The sequence below is a fragment of the Amborella trichopoda genome, chromosome 8 (assembly GCF_054954075.1).
Source record: "Amborella trichopoda isolate Santa Cruz 75 chromosome 8, AtrichopodaSantaCruz75HAP2 v2.0, whole genome shotgun sequence".
NCBI classification, from domain to species: domain Eukaryota; kingdom Viridiplantae; phylum Streptophyta; class Magnoliopsida; order Amborellales; family Amborellaceae; genus Amborella; species Amborella trichopoda.
The window spans coordinates 44,554,530-44,571,992 of NC_142343.1; the positions used below are offsets into that span (position 1 = coordinate 44,554,530).

Consider the following 17,463-nt stretch of genomic DNA (forward strand, 5'->3'; position numbering starts at 1 on the left):
TGGAGGGTCGAGTCTATTATTAAGGAAGCTGCAATTGAGAAACTAGAAACAATTAAATTTACAAAAAGATATCAGCATGAAGGGTCAGTCACATGACTATGAATCAACTGTTCCATGAGCAAACATAACATATTGATGTGGATTCTCATAATTTAAGGAGACCTGGAGAAGGAAATAACAAAAAACAAAATATCAAATTTTATATCAATAGAAAATAAAGTCAAATATCGATCAATTAAAAAAGTAAGTCCAGTAGGTTTCTGCCAAGGAACACGAAAACGATGAATTCAATTTCTTGGCTGGCAACTTCAGAATGTTAAATGTGCACTCTTCCATCCGATGTAGCATGCTCCTAGGTGATTCTAAGTTTACTGCCAATAAAATATGCTACCTTCATACCTTACGTTCTTAATCATTTCATGCTCCCACATTCATAATGAATGTGGCACAATTTGGAAACAAGGGGTTGGTATCATTCACTCACATATATTAGCCTCCCAAGAAAAGTTCATAGAGCACTCCAACCCATCTAACCCATCTACATTGTAGCAGAATAGCTCTGAAAAACAAGTCTTGATTCAGCCTACAAAATTACAAGGAACTAAAGAAGCCAAAATCATTCGATTGTGTAAAAGTGAAGGAGAGACAAAGCAAAATAAATATAATCTCAAGCCATGTCTCGGTTGGTGATGAAGGTTCCAACAGCTTTTAACCAGCGCATCAGATGGCGATGATCTTTTACGTAAAGCCAGGCCTGTAGGAAAGCAAATAGGCTTTCATTCACGCCACGCTCGTCCAAGTATTCGTAGAGGCCATCCCGTAGTTTCGCATCGAGATCTCTACAACAACCCAGTTCTTGAAAGTTAAAATTAATGGGTCAAAAAAGTGAAAGTGAAGTGATATGAGATGGTGATTATGTGAAACTTGGTAGCTAACATTTGGAGGGGACAATCTGAGAGAGAGAGAGAGAGAGAGAGAGAGAGAGATGGTGATTACAGGAAACTTGCAGGCTGGTACTCAGAAGGGACACCAATGAAGCTAGGTGGGGAGCGGTTGGTGTTTCTAGGTCTGATAGAAACGGCTTGAATCCCCATGGCGTCGGGGTAAAGAGCACACAGAAAATGGAGGGAATTGGAGCGATCAGTTCTCGTGAAATGCGCATGAAGGAGGAGCTGCTTTATGTCTTCATCTCCATTTTCTTCACCTTGCTCCGGCTGGTGTTGGGCTTCAGAGGGGAGAAGGTTGGCCAGTCGCATAACAGAGAGCTGGATATCCTCATTGTCACTGTAAGACCTTCGAAGAACTGGGCCATCATTGTCTAGAGCCCCTTTCATGATGGAGAAGGGAGAAGGAGGGTTAATTTTCTGCAGCACAAAAACATCAGAACAGCTTTCAGAAACCACATGGGAAAAAGAGGAGAGAGAGAGAGAGAGAGAGACAGAGACAGAGACAGAGACAGACAGAGAGAGAGAGACTAACAGGGGGTGGATTCATCTTGGAGACCTCAAAATAATGGTCTTTGAGAGAGCGGAGTAAGACAGAGTCGATTGCTGATGATGAGGAAAACCACCGATGACCAGCTGCCCTTAACAACATGCCTCCGCCTCTCTACAGAGCCAGAGAGAGAGGATGAGAGAGAGAGGAGGTAATCAAGCTCTTCTCATTTTAAGCAGAATGCTTCAATTTCAATTTAAGAGAGAGAAATATGGTGGAGAGAGAGCAGAGGCCGTTTACAGGCACTTTCAAACACAGGGTTTTAGGGCACGTGAAATGAAGAGAGAGAGTGTTTCAGAGCATGCGAGATGAGAGAGAGAGTTTGTCGTCGGGGTTTAAGCCGGGGTTTTGCAGTCTGCCGATTAGACCATACTGTTTATTTACTCTCTTCAATAAAACTAATTTTACAACTCCAAAATTTGGGATGTAACCTCTTCAAACCCATTGAATAACCTTAATAGAAAAAGATTATTAATTGTGATCCTTACCCATTTTCAAAAAATAATGTATTGCGATTAGACAAAAACGATATTGTTTTTATACTTGGATTCCTTCATCCATAATAGACTTTGATAGGCCAAACATGAGCCTCTTCTTGAGATAGTTCCAATAATTTGGTTTGAGAAAATGATAAGAGATTTCCAAAGTTGAGCGTCTTGGTCAAAAAGGTACCTAATTTTCAAAGGTACCTAATTTTCAAAGGTACCTAATTTTTTTCCAAAAGATTTTATTAATTGAACAAATTCAGTTGGTTTGATAGATAATATTTTAAATATTTTTAGCAATTTTTATTCTTTTAATAATTTTGTTGATATTTTATTATTTTAAGTAATTTTTATTTTTTTAATAATCTTGTTTATGATAATTTATCAAAAAACTATTTTCAATAAATTCTAGATAACAACGTATATGTAAGCCAAATATACATGTAGGGTTTAAGTGACCAATAGGCTCGCAAGTACAAAAGCGCACATGAGATCTAATGGATGCTCCCCACATGGGTGATATTATTTTCGGATATCAAATGCATTGTGACATCACATGGAAGAGCATCCTACTCTTCATTTGTCAGGATGTTCAATTTTGGATAATATCTTTGATATTTATAAATCATGAGATGCGTGTCTTTAAAGGGGTATTAGGGTTTGATATTTAGATTTAAACTTATAATTTTTTTATCATTTATATGATTTCTTTAATTTCATATATTTCCCATGTGATAGTGGGAGAAACTCTTAAATTCTAAATTTAAGACTTAAAGATAGAAGAATTAAATCTAGGAGGGTAAGGCCTTCTCTACACTATCTTTTTGCACATAATTCAATCAAAACCAAGGGAAACTTAGTAAATGATGATTAAAATAAATTTGATTAAAATCTATTTAAAATTTAATTTCAATTGGTGGGAATGTTGAATTGAAAGAGTAGACGAAAATTAGATTTGAATTTAACTAAAGGTTAATATTGTTAAATGGCCTTGATTATGATAGCCAACTTGGGTTCTAGTGGCTATAACCAAGTTTTTGCTAGCCTGTAAGATTCATAAGGCATTCCCCTCATTTGAGATAACCCATTAGGGAAAGGCCTTATACTGTGCAAGTAATGTGCGCGTCAAAAATCCAGACAAAACATTTCGAAGTCGGAAAACTTTTCCAATTGATCATCTCAACCTCAAGATATATAAATATTAAAAAAATAATAACTTCAAGTCATATAAATAATACATATGTTAACAAACTATCTAGACCATCTATTTTCAATATTTTTAAGTATTTATAGATCTGCTTGATTTCCATCATATTTGATATTTTAAATTTTATTACTAGGGTTGGACATGGATTCTTAAGCCATACCCATAGTAACATCTTCTTCTGGTAAAATTTAGAAGCGCACCTTACTTATACTAGTAATATGCACTTGCATTGCAAGTGATATTCAATATTAATAATTGAAATATAGTTATCATTTAAAAAATTTCAATAAAACATGATCTTAAGCAAAGAATGTAATGCATTTGTCTTCACAATTGAATATTTTAGTAGTTAATAATAAATGTAATAGAAAATATTATTTTTAATATACGATTAATTAATACGAATTCATTTGACATGCAATTAAAATAAGAGAGATCATTTAAAAAACAATTTAAATTATATAAATATAACCAATAAATAAATTTATGCGGGGTCTGACTAATGCTAATATAAAATATATTAGCTTAAGACATTAGATCCTATTAATGTCTATATCTACTATATTAGTCCATTAAGGCATACTCAAAAAGCATTAACCTTATTATAATTAAAAGAACGATGAGAATTTATATATATTCATCAATACCTAATTTCAATAATAAGATAGGGGAGAGACATTTAAGGATGAGAGGTGAGATTAACTTATATTTATTTTATTAACCCAGATGTTACCCGTTAAAAATAGACATGGGAAATAGTAACTTGAGTGAGAGGGATAAATTATTATAAATAAAAATATATAAGTTTTTTATTGGGTTGAGGGATTTTTATTGTGCATGGGAATGAATGATTTGAATGTGAGAGAAATAAATTATGTTTAATAAAAAAATGGATGCTTATTAATGGGGGATGTGCATTTCAATAGGTGGTATTTTTTCTATTGCCCTAGCCAAAGAACTGTAAAGTTTATCTAAAAAGCATGAACCGAATAAATAATTTAAATATACTATTTTTCATAAAAAAAAGACTAAATGCGACCAAAAGATTTTTAATATTATTTTAAATAGAAGAATCAAGAGGGACATACTGCAAATGAAAAACAGCAAGAAAAAGTTAGAGGAGACAGGATCACAACATATCAGTCATGAATGATTTTTAATAATTCAAAATTCATAATTAAAAAATAAAATATATTCAAGTATCTAAAAAAATAAAGAATCAAATTTTGTATATGTTGAATATTAAAATAGTCATAAAACTTTTAAAATATAAAAATTATAGCTAAAATATACAAAGACCAAAATTGAGATAGAAATAAAATTATTATTTTATTTTATTTCTATTATCAATATTAATAATATATTTATTATTATATTATTTTAAAAATGTAATAATAATAATAATATAGTTTATTATTATTATTATTGTATTTTTATTAAAATAAAATAATATTATTATTATTAAATTATTATTAATAGCATTTTACTTTTATCTTCTAAAGTAAAGCCCATTGATCTTGAATACTAAAGAAAAATGATTATTTTTCATTTGGATTATTATGATAAATGATAAATCGACTTTGTTTCTCTCACAATTTTTTCATTTAATTTTGTTTCATAATAAAGAGTTCAAAAGAGGCAATAATACACATAGAAAATAGCTAGAGAAAGTTATTACTGTCATAAAAAAAACTAATGTAATGTTAAAATATTCATAAAAAATTTAAAATATAATAAAACGTGGTTAAAATCATAAAGGGTGAAATTGATATAGAAACAAAATTGTTATAATATGACATAAGAAACAATAAGGAAAAAAATTATTATTTTTTCATTGGCATTTAATATTCATGGGCTTTACGTTATACGATAAAAATAATTTATAACATAAAATTAAAATATTATTTCATATTACGGGCATAATACAACTAAAAAATAGCAAAAGAAAGCTAGAAGAGACAATAGCATAAATAAATAACTTATTGGCGATCAAAATAAAACAATAATAATAATAATAAATATTATTTTATTATTATGTTCAAATTTGTAATAAAAAATTAAAATTATTAAAAATCTAAATCATTAGTTTCTTCAATCTAATTGAGTTTCACGACCTGTGAGAGAGAGATAGATCAAACCACTTATTTTTTAAATGTAAAAAATTCATATTACAAATTGAAAAATATACTACCATTTTATTACTATGTTTAAGTTTATAATAAACAATTTTACTATTTTATCACTATGTTCAAGTTTATAATAAACAATTAGAACCATTCAAGAATCTAAATCATTAGTTTCTTCAATTTAATTAAGTTTCACATTCTGAGAGAGGTCAAACCAATTATTTTCTATATGTAAGAAATTCATATTACAATTTTAAGATATACTACCATCTTATTACAATGTTCAAGTTTATAATAAAAAACATTAAAACTATTCAAGAATCTAAATCCTTAGTTTTTTCGATCAAATTGAGTTTTATGATGTGTGAGAGAGAGAGATCAAACCACTTATTTTCCATATGTAAAAAAATCATAATACAATTTGAAAATATACTACATAGAGATAGAGACAAACATCATACTTTTTACCTTTCTCTTAGGAAATATTTTCAAGCTAAAAAAATCCTTGTGAGATTAGTAAAGAAATGAACTTCAAAAAGAAAAATACATTGTTTTCTCATAGGATAAGATGGGTCGTGATAGGCTTTTGGGAGGAAGAAATTGAGAGAGAGATGAGTGCAATAGAAGAAATATTATTGGAGAGATTTAAGATGGGAGTTATCACATAGAGTGCGAAAGAAATAATGAGTTTCTTTATTATACGTTTTTTAGATTTACTACACGATAGAAAAAATAAAGAGAGAGAAACCATTGAGAGTGACCTTTAGGAGGGAGAGATTTTAGGGAAATAAATGAGAGAGATTTTATTGGAAAAGGGAGAAAGAAAGATAAAAACAGTAGAGAGTAAACTCTATATGATACAAATAAGAGAGAAATATGAGATTTTAGTAAAATAAGTGGGAGAGAAATTTTAGGAAAGAAGGAGAGAGATAAAAACATTAAAGAGGGAGGAAGAGATTTATTAAAAAAGAAAACGTTCGGGGGTAGATGATTTATTAGAAAAGAAGAAAGATGTGATACGTGACACAAAACAGGGGGAATACATTTAAGAAAAAATGTAAGGGAAAGAGAGAGAAAATCTTGTGAGTGGAGGGAGGAATTTATTAAGGAAAAAAAAAAATAGGACACTTGGAACAAAAATAAAAATGGTATCCCTCTCACTGATAAATAAATAGTAAAAAGGGGCACCTCATACAAACCTCACCCTTTCTTTATAGCGAGAGAATCTCAATTGAGATAGAGAAAGAGATTTGTCCATGTTAAAGGTTACCAAGAAAGCATTTTTTAGAGAGAAACATATCAGATAAAGATCTGAACAAAGGGGGGAGAGAGCGAGAGAGAGAGATTGCCCAGCTAACAATATACAGACAGCTATGGATAAGCAACATGTACCATGTACATGCTACGTGTGGTATAGTTACAAGGCATAATCATTAAAAAGGGTGGAGAGAGAGAGAGAGAAAGAAAGAGAGAGAGAGAGACTGCCAAGCTAAGAATATACAGAAGTATGGATATGTAGCTTGTACCATGTATAGGCTGAGTGGTATAGCTACTAATTATAATTGGAAGCTCTAATTTATGCAAAATATGATACAATTGAAAAAGAACACAGAAAAATATTTTGATGGTTTCCAAATCTTGGACTAATTTCTGATATTTATGGCTGAAAGATTGCCACTTCTTTCCACTATCTGTAGACATGCAAAAAGGTCCAAAAATTTGTCATTTTTCTCTCCTTTCTTTTGATATTATTACATGATAAATCCAAGCACAAAATAAAAAATAAATAGAAAAGTTTCCATTAGAGGAGCCATAATACCTTGGATACCAAAACATGCCTTTGATGCCATCTGGGTCAGCTTCAAAACCTAAATTCTTATAGAAATCCACAACTGCACAAACAGATTGTTAGATGATGGTAATGAACCGCAGGGCCTTCTCATTCTCATAAAAGCCAACAAGCAAAGGCATCAACAACAATGAGAAAATCAACTGAATTGCCGTGTGTGTGTGTGTGTGTGGGGAGAGAGAGAGAGATATTAGAGTAGGAAATACACCTTGATTATCAGCAAATAGGGTTATGTTGCCAATGTCTCTTTGCAGCAACGCTCGTATCAATTGCTCTACAAGAGCCTTTCCAAGACCTTGACCCTGAATCACAACGAATGATTTATATATCGAAAGGTGCCTATCTGGAAGTATCAACATGGATCCATTTGACCCCCTTCACCACATGAATGAAATGTATTCCATAAATTAAATGCCTGTATGATGTACGATGTACAATCGAGTTCTTCGCACTTCTTTACAAAAACCGACTCCACTTGACAATTAGTCATGAAGGGTCCAATTCTTTCTCAAATGATGAAAGAGATATTTCATTCAATACCCAATACCAAACAGAATGGATTACTGATAGGAATAAGGTATGTCATCCCAGTTATCCAGAAAGAAGGGAAAACAACAAGTTGTATGTATTAAGATTCGCCAATCTCACACTTTTAGTACCAAGAATTTTGTAGATGGCACAGTAATTGAGGTGATGAATTTTAGTTCACCTGATAATTAGGATCAACCAAAACATCCCATATTGTGGCATTGAAAGCATGATCCGATGTAGCACGAGCCAAGCCAATAAGCACCTTCTGATCATACCCTTCTGTCAAATAACTTCTCCAAGTACACTAAGTCGGTACATCATTACATAGATCTTAGCTGCAAATCTTATTTAAATATATGGTAACATGAAATATTAGGCAAGCGAGAAATTAACACAGCTTTGCATATATGTTCAATACAAATAAGTAGGAGTCTTCGATATCTATTATACACTTCCAATTCAAATTTATGATGGCAAAATGGGCGGCATCTATACAATATCCTATACAAAATAACCACATAGTAGGCTTCATCTAAAATATCCTATATCATCAATTAGACAGGGCTATGTTACTTAAACATAGAAAGTTTTGGCAAAGTCTTGTGTTCGCTACTCACCTAAAACAACCCACCTCCTTTACTAGGCTTGGGACGGGTTAAGGGAAAGTTTAAGGTCTTTACCCTTCTTAAACCAAGGCTATATTTCTTAAACAGAAAAAGAGAGAGAGAGAGAGAGAGAGAGAGAGAGAAGAGAAGAGACACTAGGCTATAAGTCTTGGCTGGCAGAATGCCCTTTTAATTGAGCAAGTCCTTTTGTTTCCAATCAGAAACTGATAGCTATGAGGGCCCAGTGGTCAACCTCATATTAAAGGTAGAAATTTTAGCTGGTGAAATAGAGCAGCATATATATAATTCTATCTACACTGTAGTGACACGTCAACATGAAACCCACGATATGCATGTCAGCAATAAGTAACCAAAAAAATTACCAAAGGATGGTTCGAAATGCTTAAAAACCAAAAAATAATGGGCAAATATGAGCAATTTCACCCTGCGCACATAAGAAGTGACATGGAGGATAAAATCTTGAAAAATCATTAGAACGGACAGGCTAGAATGCATTGGATAAACATAGCGCTTCATAAACATTAGTTTGGGAGGCAAGTGTTTCGCACCTCTCTTTTCAGGTCAATTTTCGTGGTTACAAATTTCCAACATATACCCTTTTTTGTGCAAGAGGGCATAATACCTGTATCAGGAGATTTCCTAATTAGGTGAAGAGCTGCCACCATGAAGCTATTTTTCAGTGCTGCAGCTACTTTTGTTAGGGGCCTTCTTGGCCAGCCTACCTACAAAATACAAGACTTTCAATGACCAAGATGGAATAGATGCGTTTGTGTAAGTTGATACCTAATCAAGAATAGGTTAATCAAGATTGAACATAAAACAGATGAAGCATAGTTCATGGGCCCTAGAAACAGCATTAACAAGCCAACTGTGAACATGCATAGGAAAGATAGGTGAATGAGAAAATTGGAGAAAATATGAATACATGATACAACTAAAAGATCAATCCAAATGGTTATGCATGAACAGATTCATCACACTAAACATGTAGCAAATGTAGAAGGTTTGGTATACATACATACGTTGGTCTCATTTCAAGAGAAACTACAGACCATTTGGGACCCCTAATTAACTCTCCAGCTCAATGAGAGGCTCACTGTATACAACCTAGCTCTAAATCTTGAACTCGGACTTCTCTATCCAAGCCAAAACCAAGTTAACTCAGGGACTTTTAGATCTTTATTAAAAATGAAAATCCATAAAAACTAAATATTAGGGAAATAAGCCTCCCTCCCTCCCTCCACAATGCATCGAGTCAACTTAACGCAGAATGAGGATTTATCCACAATCGATCCAATAAATATTCTGGTCCTAGAAAGAAACGGAGGATATCATAATAGATTGGAAAATAAAAACTTTCACCTGATCGCATAAAGCTTGAAGATCATAAATATCAACATCTCCACCTGAAGAAAATACTATCTGTTCAATCATTCCATCTGGCAGCTTCTTTTCCACAAGTACAATCTCATCAGGCATAGGCTCTTCTTCCTCTTCTGCAGATGTTGAGGGTGATTCCATCACTGGAGATGAGTTGCTCTTCAGGAAGCTGCAGTGAATACATCATAACATGAAAGCAGTTCAACAAATAAACAGTCACACAAATGGATAAAAAAAATAAATGACTTTATTTATAAATAAACAAACGATAGTTTACAGGTAATTTAACTTCCGTAGATCCCCCTCCCCCCCCTTTTTTGGTGGGGGTGGTGGTGGGTGTGGGGGCTTTATAAGAGTTTGTATGTGCATACATGTACATATGCATGCATGACTAGTTACATAGTATGCATGCATTCATGCATGGATGTCTGTTTGCATTTACGTATCTATATCAAACTGTACACAATAGTTTATCACATACAGATCCCAAATTCATGCAATTTGGTTGTATCATCATGTCGATAACATGTGCTATACTACACCTACAAGTATACATTTAGAATAAATGGAATGTTTTGAGGAATGACTATCAACCTGAATCATGAAAAGATATTGAGTGATAACCCAACTACTGACCATATATATATTCAACTCCGAAATAGCTACATGTCCAACATACCCTGATCTGAATGAATCCCAAAGGCCAGCCTTCAGTGGGCAAACTTTTCGCTTATTCCTCCCTGTCAATTATTTTGCAACTTGATTGTAAGGGATTGTTCATTTTTCTATTAATAATTTGCAGTAGAAACCTAACTCTGAATAAAGTAAGACGACATCTAAAAATTAAATATGCTATTATTGTTTGACACAGCATCCATTGTCCAAAACTTAGTAACAAAATGAATTTAAGGAAGCTGGAAAAAAGAGAGATTATCAACTTCACTTTAGTCCAATGGGATGAACCCCCTTGAAAGGGAAGTTAATTTTAGAGATGTTAGGACATAGGAAGCATGCAAATCATAATATATGCTCTAAGTGAATAGAATGCCCAAATGAATCTGAACAAGAAAAAGGAGAGAGAAATTTAAGAAACCAATTACTCGATCCAAATATACAAAATAGACATATCTCAATTAAAAAATTATTCATGGTCAGCCTGATTCATCAATAGTATAAATTTGAAGTACACTATCATGACAAAATCAAAGCTAAGATATCTGTTTATGATGAAACTACAAATATAGATGGAAAGATATTTTTTTGCTAACTTGCATTCATACTTAAGAAGTATGTGGAATATGACTAGCATTCAAGATAAGAAAATTCTTGAAGATAAGAAACAAGAAATTCCAAAATACTTCTTTTATGCAGCATTTAAGACATAATACTGCAGCCTCTTGGGGTCTTTCCAAATGGAAAACTCCAATACTTGATCTTTCTACACATTGATCATTCTTGACACTGAACAATGATTCTTTTCTAATGGGTATGCTGGGATCTGAACAATGGAAGTCAAACTCACAACCAAATGCTCCAACCACTGCATTTTGAGCCTAATACTATTTATTCCACTCCTAGAATTACATGGTCTCCAAAATCAATAATAGATAGCTTGAAATCCTTTTCAGTTTTCAATTATGGCACCTATAAGTGCCAAAGCATATGCAGTTCACATCAAGCAAACTCTTGCAGGCAACATAATGCGTCTTGTCTTACTATATTGAACAACCTGATCCAAATAAGGCATAATAGACAGGATATATCGCATTTTCTAGCTAGACATTGTCTATATCAACGCATCTATTGATGGGTCCCTTCTTATAGACAATATCCAGCTAAAAAGATACTGACCATCCATTCAGAGTTCATAAGACTGGGCAAATAAATATATGATGCTTAAGTTAATCGTTTTTTAATAGTTCCATTTAAACATGATAGAAACCCTCAAAGTTCAACTTTTCAGTGGACTTAATAATTTTCCATGATGGATCTAACATTTTCTTAACTAAACTCGACATATTATTGACAGAGTTGGATGGAAGACAATATTGGGTTGGTTCTTAGTACGCTGAGATACAGTGAAATCTTGACTACTGGGTTGATGGCTGTAATTTGAGTCCAATTACTACTATTTCTCTACCACAAAATAATCATCAAAGTCATTACAAAAGAGAACCAGAGAGCTCCTGTGGATATCCCATTTATGCTTGTATTGCCATCCAGTAGTGTTATAACACATACCAAATCTTACAAAGCACGACAAGGGGAAGTAATGATAAAGATCCTATTCGATACTCGACGAGCAGTTGTCCAATTCATTTGACAGATGCACTTATTTGTAATCCAGTCAGTTAATTTATAAAATGCATGATGGAAATAACTCCAAATTTCTACCTTCTGCAAAGCAAAAGCCATCCATATCCTGCCTGAGCATCCCACAAGTAGGGCAAGAGCTCCACCCTTGACGAAGGGTCCATGGTCTTTGGGATTGGGAGTGGTGACAAAAATTCACATAGAAGAACTGAGAAATTTCCCAACTAATAAATGGATAGATACCTGGGATGACTTTATAGGATATGTCATGTATAGGAATGTATATTGCAGGTACAGTAGGAAACACTATGGTATTGGGATTGGGAGTTGTGACAAAATTCACATAGAACTGAGAAATTCCCCAACTAATAAATGGATATAGACCCGGGGTGACTTCATATGATATTTCATGTGTATAGGAATGTACATTGCAGGTACAATACGAAACAAATAGTTTCTAACTAATAAGACGTAGCAAATATTGTATGTTTCAAAAAAAAAAAATTTAAAAAAGACCTAGTAAATATTGCATCTTCAAACTAGGTCCTGCATACAAGGATCCCTAGAGTTACTAAAGGAGTAGGCTACCTCTGTCTACAGGGGCAATGCCAGAGGGCGAGATCCAAAACCATTGTGTGTGAATAACTTAAAAAGGACAGGCAGGGCTCATATTTATTTGCCCCTATGCCAATCAATTGAGATATGGTTGACACAAATGTGCTAATCATGACTGAAAAAAATCATATTGAAGTAGCAACAATCCGGACAAAGCAAAATCAAACCCTGATAAGGGCCTTTCTTTTTATATTTCTGGTTAGGAAACGTTCCTGGGCACCCCCATATGCCCTGTTTAGTCACATCCAATCCAATTGTTGGATTGAAACACCTTCGATTAATCGAATACATAGTATTTCAGAGTACAATGAAAAGAAAAGAAAGAAAAGATGGTGTGTCCGTGCCATATACATTATTATCCTAAGGTCTTCTCTTCCCCTGCTGTCTCCATTTGAGTTGTCAGTATAGGTCTTTGGGCATCTCTAAAGGTTTTGGGCATGCTTTCTCTTCTCTCTCAAGGATCAGCGTGCTCTCTCTCCCTCTCAGTATTCTCTCTGTTAGGATTACTTAAAATCGGATTTCCCCCCTTTTGATTGAGAGGCCCTGATTTTAAAGGGGAAATACCGGATGTGATGATTGTGGGGTAGTGGGTTTTTTTGCTTCGGTACCAGCCACTCAAATCTTCAGTTATAGGGTTGATAAGTGTATCTACATGTTAAAATATCAGATATGCACATATTTAAAATCATCCAAATCATACATAAGCATTGAATGACTTAACCCTTAATGATCTTTCACAGTAGTTATGGCAATATGCTTATCAGTTAACCAAGGTAAATCCCCTTAAAGAGCATATCACTCATATATGAAAGGGGCAACTTCCATATAACTGTGTTACCAATCATAGGTACCGATATCAAAGGGTATTTAGGCCTGATTTATTCATAAATGACCCACCATCTTGACATGTATATGCTCAAGGTTCCCTCATGTTTAGCCAATACCTTAGTATAGGGTCCAAAATCGGCAACATCTCACTGAGATTTGAACCTCAACACATAAGTCGACCTTATTCGTCGCACATGTATCATTTTCAGAGTGTATGTGCTCTAAATTCATAAATTTTTCTGATGAAAACAGGCCCCACATATTTGCTGCAGTTACAACCTTTCATGATTGTATCAGCCCAAAAATCAATCAAATATATTGATTTCTTCTGCCCACAGCTTGTTTCAGTTATATTTATCATACTCAAGCTGATCTCATAGGTCATTGCTCCGAAATCAAGCACTACAGGCCCACACAAACATCAGCCATGGTTATGGGATGTTGGGCTGAAATTGAGTCCAATAGACCCATAACTTCTTTGGGGTTTCTCCTTGGACATTATCCTTGGTCACAGTGACCTGTTGGAGGCTATATGAGAAAGTATATGGCCTTTTTCATATGACGCATGCCTTCCAAGGGCATTTGCCACAGTTAAGCATATTTAACCATGGTTAAATCCTCCTAGGAGTTCTTTTGGACTTACGGTGACATAAAAACTACCTAAACAATATCATTACAGCATGTGAAAGCAGGAAAACTATGAGAAATATTGCATCTACTTATGTTCCTCATCCTTGCAAGCAAAATGCATCTACTTATGTTCCTCATCCATGCAAGCAAAAATTAGTATGGGATATGTAAGGTCTTTCTGAGTTGGTACGTGGGATTGTGTCCACCTTTGTTGATCATTGGGAAACCCTTTTAAGTTGCCACTCTATAGTGAGAAAATAAGGCCAATATAGTTGTAGAATGAAGGATAATCTTTTTGGAGGAAGAGATCAAGCTCTATGAGGTTGAACCTTCTCTCTCTAGTCTGGTTCAGTATTTGGATTTACAGCCTTCTTCAAAATTATCCAAGTAATTTATTCACTTCTATGAAAAAAATTCTCCGAGGATGTTTCCAGATAATTTTTTTTTCTGGGCATATGGTTCATAATGAGTAAGTTCATATGGTTCCTCATTGAATAACAAAAGCATAGAATATCAAACAGCAAGTTAGGCTACAAACCTGATGCGAGTAAGGGGGGATAAGAAGGAAGCAATACTTGATTTGTGTGGGACTGACAAGCACAGACATGAATGTGGCACCTACAGTGAAAGAAATGTTAGATGAATTGCAAATAGAATTTGGGGGAAAGTATACCATAATCGAATGATAAGAGAAAAACCATATTCCATATGATTCATCACCATCTATTGAAGTCATGCACAGAGATGACGATCGTGACCCACAATTGGAGCCATGCCACTTTTCAATGACTCGCTCTCTCTCTTATCAATGTTAGTCTTTTTTTTCTATTCTAAGCTATCAATGGAAGTTATCAGGCATTTAATATGAAATCACAGCAATCTTTAAAGAAACCGTAGCAATATGAATGCAAAAAGAACTAACTTCTCAAACAATATTTGGATTCAAACCATTCAAGGTAAATAAATTACAATCTACCAGAGGCCCATAGATGCTACCAAGAACCATTCCACATGTGTATTACATGTAGGTACTCTTCAATATGTGATTCTCTATTTGTTCTCAGAGTCATTCTAATGACATGAATGGAAATTGACCTATTTTTTGAACTGAAAATGCATATTCACTCATCCTCTCGAATATCTGGCATCATTCATGAAAGTTCAGAGAAAAAATAAAAACTGAACAAGAAAAAAAAAGAAGAAAAAGAAAGCAGACATTTCTGTTATTCACAAAACATAAGAACAAGCCTCGTTTAATCCCATGAAAGTGAACCCAGTACATGATATACAATAAAGAAACTAGCACATGTACTCATTATAATAGGAATGCAGTTTTGTCAAAGAGAAGCCAATGCCGAAGAGGATAATTTGCATATGAAAGAGGAAAAGAACAAATGAAAACAAGAAAACAAGAGAGAACAAATGAAACAACAGGCCAACATCAGCTAGATTGACAGAAGTTTTCTCAGCACATTAACAAGTTCCTCATCATCATCAGAGCTTTTTTGCTCTAACAAGGGCCATACTCTCTATGCTCAATCAATACCTACTTTCAAAAGTCCTTAATTTTATTCGGTTGATAATTTTGCAAAAACTTAATCACCAACACCATAAATCAGGCGAAACTTCTACATAACACCTCAAATTGCCTAACCATCTATCATTGAAGGGGCAATAAATTCATCAAAAGAAAAACATCTTTTTAATCAAAGACAAACAAAACGTAAAATGAAATATACAGGTTAAGGAAAACAAAGTTGAAGAACATGGCAAAATATGCAAGGGAATAGAAGATATACTAAGAAACAAAAAACACTGACTTGTTCTAATTAATCTAATAATAGTGTCAAAAAATTCCATTTGGTGAAAATTGTAATCCAAAATTAAGTAAAAAACATGATAAGGAAAGAACTATAAGTCGTGCTCTTCGCAGAAAATCAAAATTTATAGTCACTAAATTCGAGTCTAGAAAATGAAAATTGCAGACACCCCAAGTGAGAAAATATCAAGAACACTCCAAATTTCTACTCTGTAAAAACTTCCCATAAGTACTGCATTCATATAACATTTCTTCATCCATGGAGCTCCCTTTTTATCGATCATTCCACCCATGGGGTTTCAGAGTAAAGCTATAAATCAGCTAATTGAACTATCCATAGAAAAATGCAAACCCCATACCGAAAAAGCAGAGATAGAATGAAACAAAACATAAACAGAGAGTGAGAACGAGAAAGCTGTCAAAATTCCTCCAAGTTTAAATGAGGCACCCAGTAACCACTCTCTGTAAATTTCCACAACCCACTTACCATAAAGCTTGGATTAAATCAAAATTCGACCACGTATCCATGCAAATTCTGTAACACACTAATTTTACTTGCAATGCAGAACTAGAAACAAATATTAGAGAGAGCATAATATAAAGAAATGTCATCTAATTGGAGAGAGAGCTCACAGAGAAGCAAGTAAGGCCATGGGTTCTATTGTTTAATAACACGGATTTTAATTTCACTTCCCTTTCTGTTGTGGGTACAAAACAAAGAAGAGCAAAAGCTCAAGCTTGCAAGCTTCTCTGATATTTGGCTTTAGGATCCAGTTTCAATATGGCCGAAGCTTTAAGAAAAGAAAGCGTCACCTCGAATCCTCATCCCGATTGTCATAGTAGGGCAGGAAATGGACCGGCCGCAACCCGGACCTGAGTGGAAGATCCGCTCCATGTCCGGTTATGGGTCAAAAAATTGGAACCAAAATAGTATTTGGGTCTGGGTACAGTAATATTTTTTGGGTCATGAAATATAAAATATATTTAAATATATAAATATTTTAATTTTTAGGTCAGGTTTGTGTCCCACGCTACATTTTTGGATCCTCGTCTGGGTCCCATGAATTCAGGTCTAGGTCCCATATCATTTTTTGAATTCAAGTCTGGTCAGGTCTAGGTCGCATATCATTTTTTTGAGTTCAGTTCAGGGTCCAGGGACCTCACCCGTTGCCACCCCTACTCATCCGAACCAAGGCTTTATGAAAATAAAGTAAAGCCTCACCTTGAATTCTCGTCAAAAAAGCATTTTGGGCATAGGAAATATCCATGATGGCTATCTTCCAACACTTACTATGAAATTTGAAACTAAAAAAATAATACAGATCTTGCGAGTTTTTAAATACTCATTTTTAGGGCTCCATAGAGAGTCTAGATAATGTGTTACAATGTATATTATTTTTAATGCTCAAAATCCTAATTTACTTTCACAACTGTAATGGTCAAGGCCGGGATGGCCTGGCCAATTTATTTTCCTTCACTTAATGTATTATTTTATTTTAATTGTAGCGATATTTATAGGAGCCGTCCTCCTTGTACTGTACAAGTAAGGCATACCTCAAA

The 17,463-nt window shown here is 34.0% G+C and overlaps 2 protein-coding genes across 9 annotated transcripts; both read right to left on the bottom strand.

Moving 5' to 3' along the window:
* Positions 1–367: 367 nt before the first annotated feature.
* On the bottom strand, positions 368–2,126 carry LOC18432407 (Mitochondrial glycoprotein family protein). 2 transcript variants are annotated; one of them, XM_006842514.4, is made up of 3 exons: positions 1,480–2,126; positions 997–1,364; positions 368–839 (listed from the first exon to the last, which is right to left on the bottom strand). In XM_006842514.4, the coding sequence occupies exons 1-3, from the start codon at positions 1,594–1,596 to the stop codon at positions 668–670; spliced, it is 657 nt and encodes a 218-aa protein (XP_006842577.1). In that variant the 5' UTR covers positions 1,597–2,126; the 3' UTR covers positions 368–667. The 2 variants fall into 2 exon arrangements, with proteins under 2 accessions (XP_006842577.1, XP_011622696.1); XM_011624394.3 differs by having other exon boundaries at positions 1,504–1,804.
* Positions 2,127–6,657: 4,531 nt separating this feature from the next.
* NSI (nuclear shuttle interacting) lies at positions 6,658–16,852 on the bottom strand. 7 transcript variants are annotated; one of them, XR_016060878.1, is made up of 9 exons: positions 16,537–16,851; positions 14,623–14,702; positions 10,378–10,438; positions 9,681–9,867; positions 8,941–9,040; positions 7,871–7,957; positions 7,370–7,463; positions 7,132–7,204; positions 6,658–7,003 (listed from the first exon to the last, which is right to left on the bottom strand). XR_016060878.1 is itself a non-coding variant. In XM_011624395.3 (9 exons), the coding sequence occupies exons 1-9, from the start codon at positions 16,554–16,556 to the stop codon at positions 7,000–7,002; spliced, it is 720 nt and encodes a 239-aa protein (XP_011622697.1). In that variant the 5' UTR covers positions 16,557–16,852; the 3' UTR covers positions 6,658–6,999. The 7 variants fall into 7 exon arrangements, 3 of the variants coding, with proteins under 3 accessions (XP_011622697.1, XP_088730167.1, XP_020521842.1); XR_016060880.1 differs by having other exon boundaries at positions 7,871–7,982; XR_016060879.1 differs by having other exon boundaries at positions 7,871–7,996.
* Between the last annotated feature and the right edge of the window lie 611 nt (positions 16,853–17,463).